The 2318-nt window shown below is 62.7% G+C and overlaps 1 protein-coding gene across 1 annotated transcript; it reads left to right on the top strand.

Moving 5' to 3' along the window:
- LOC122154365 (histone H1B-like) lies at nucleotides 1-1414 on the top strand. The gene has a single exon (XM_042802425.1). The coding sequence runs from the start codon at nucleotides 105-107 to the stop codon at nucleotides 636-638; it is 534 nt and encodes a 177-aa protein (XP_042658359.1). The 5' UTR covers nucleotides 1-104; the 3' UTR covers nucleotides 639-1414.
- Nucleotides 1415-2318: the final 904 nt, after the last annotated feature.

Below are 2318 nucleotides of genomic sequence, written 5' to 3'. Positions count from 1 at the left end.
CAGTTGCGAGCTGACGCCGGAGGGAGGAAGAGCGAAGCGAGAGGGCGGCAGCGCGAAGCGAGAGGGCGGCAGCGGCGAGGTGAAGGCAGCGGCCCGGCCCGGCGATGCCGCGGGGGAGAGTCGCGCCGCAGCGAGGCGCTTCGAGGGCGGCGATGCCGGTGGCGAAGAAGCGCGGCAGGTTGTCGCTGTCGGATCTCATCCTCCGCGCCGTTTGCCTCTCGACGGCTCGCAAAGGCGCTTCGTTAGCTCTCATTAAGAAGACGCTCGCCGCCGGAGGTTACGACGTGGTGAAGAACAGGGGGCGCTTGAAAGCGGCGGTCGGTGCTTTGGTCAGCAAAGAACTCCTGCAGCGGGTGACGGGCAGCGGCGTCGCCGGTTCGTTTCGCATCGGCCGTGTCGGTAAGCAGCGACTGGAGGGAGCCGGGCGGCGCGGGAGGGCGGCCCGTGAAGTGCGTCAGCACCCCGCCGGGAAGAGAAAGGGGCCAAGGCGCGGTGTTAAAGCCACCGCGCAGCGGCTGAAGAAGCCGAGAAGGCGCCGGGGAAAAGCGGTGAAGGCGGCGGCCGTGGAGGAGGCGGCGGCTGGGGGCGCGGAGGAGGCCGGTGGTCCTACTGCGGTGGCGGCTAGGGGAGAGTTTTAGAAACGCGATGAAAATAGTAATAAAGGTTGAACCCAAAGACTCTTTTAAGAGCCACCCCAGGGGGTTCAGCGGAGGAGCTGGTCACGGGGCGGGGGAGCCCCTTGCTGGTTCCTCCAAGGCGAAGCGATGGTGAAAAAGCTGCGTGAGGGAAGGGCGAGGCGCGAATAGGGGCGGTGCGGGGGCTGTGGCCGTTGCTTCGTGTCACTGAAAGAGCTGATGGGTGGGGTGTGACTAAAAGAGCTGCAACGGGGGAACAGGGCGAGGCGGCACTAAAAGAGCTGCACCGAGGGCCGGCCGCTGCCCCGGGTCACTGGAAGAGCTGTAGGGAGGGGAGGGTGAGATGGGACTAAAAGAGCTGCAACGGGTGGAATGGCGAAGCGGCGCTGAAAGAGCTGTACTAAGGGGTGGCCGCTGTGCCCAAGTGTGAATAAAAGTGCTGAACAGGTGGGGAGGGCGAGGTGTGACTAAAAGAGTTGCAATGGTGGGACAGGGCGAAGCGGCACTAAAAGCTGTGCCGAGGGGTGAATAAAAGGGCTGCACGGGAAGGCCGGAGCTGCGCTGCAAGAGCCGTACCGAGGGCTCGCCACCGTCTTGTGTGTCAAGAGCTGATCCGAGGAAGAGCAGCAGCGAGGGAAGAGAAGCGCGAGGTGGAGGCGGCCGGGGCTGCAGCGAAGGGAAGCGGCGCTAAAAGAGCTGCACCGAGGGCCGGCCGCTGCCCTGGGTCCCTGGAAGAGCTGCAGGGAGGGGAGGGTGAGGTGTGACTAAAAGAGCTGCAACGGGGGAACAGGGCGAAGCAGCACTGGGAGAGCTGTGCCGAGGGGTGAATAAAAGGGCTGAACAGGTGGGAGGGGCGAGGTGTGAATAAAAGAGCTGCAACGGTTGGGGAATGGGGAAGCGGCACTAAAAGTTGCGCCGAGGGGTGGCTGCTGCCTTGGGTTACTGTAAGAGCTACAGGGAGGAGGGGAGGGTGAGGTGTGACTAAAAGCTGCAATGGGGGGGAATGGCGAAGCGGCACTAAAAGAGCTGCGCCGAGGGCCGGCCGCTTCGCCGAGGCGTAAATAAAAGTGCTGAACAGGTGGGGAGGGCGAGGTGTGACTAAAAGAGCTGCAACGGTTGGGGGACGGGGAAATGGCACTAAGAGATGTGCCGAGGTGTGAATAAAAGGGTTGCTCAGTTGGGAAGGGCGAGGTGTGACTAAAAGAGCTGCAATGGGGGGAAATGGCGAAGCGGCACTGGAAGAGCTGCGCCGAGGGGTGAATAAAAGGGCTGCAGGGTGGGAAGGGCGAGGTGTGAATAAAAGAGCTGCAACGGTTGGGGGACGGGGAAACGGCACTAAAAGAGCTGCGCCGAGGGCCGGCCGCTGCCCCGGGTCACTGGAAGAGCTGCAGGGAGGGGAGGGTGAGGTGTGACTAAAAGAGCTGCAACGGGTGGAATGGCGAAGCGGCACTGGAAGAGCTGCACCGAGGGGTGGCTGCTGCGCCCAAGTGTGAATAAAAGTGCTGAACAGGTGGGAAGGGCGACGTGTGACTAAAAGAGCTGCAACAGTTGGGGGCACAGGGTGAAGCGGCACTGGGAGAGCTGTGCTGAGGGGTGAATAAAAGTGCTGTAGAAGAGCAAAGCGGCACTAAAAGAGCTGCACCGAGGGCCGGCCGCTTCGCCGAGGCGTAAATAAAAGGGCTG

Source organism: Tyto alba, unplaced genomic scaffold, assembly GCF_018691265.1.
Source record: "Tyto alba isolate M040663 unplaced genomic scaffold, T.alba_DEE_v4.0 Super-Scaffold_100000100064, whole genome shotgun sequence".
Lineage (NCBI taxonomy): Eukaryota > Metazoa > Chordata > Aves > Strigiformes > Tytonidae > Tyto > Tyto alba.
The sequence above is the reverse complement of the archived record's forward strand: the minus strand, read 5'-3'. Positions and strand labels throughout refer to the sequence as shown.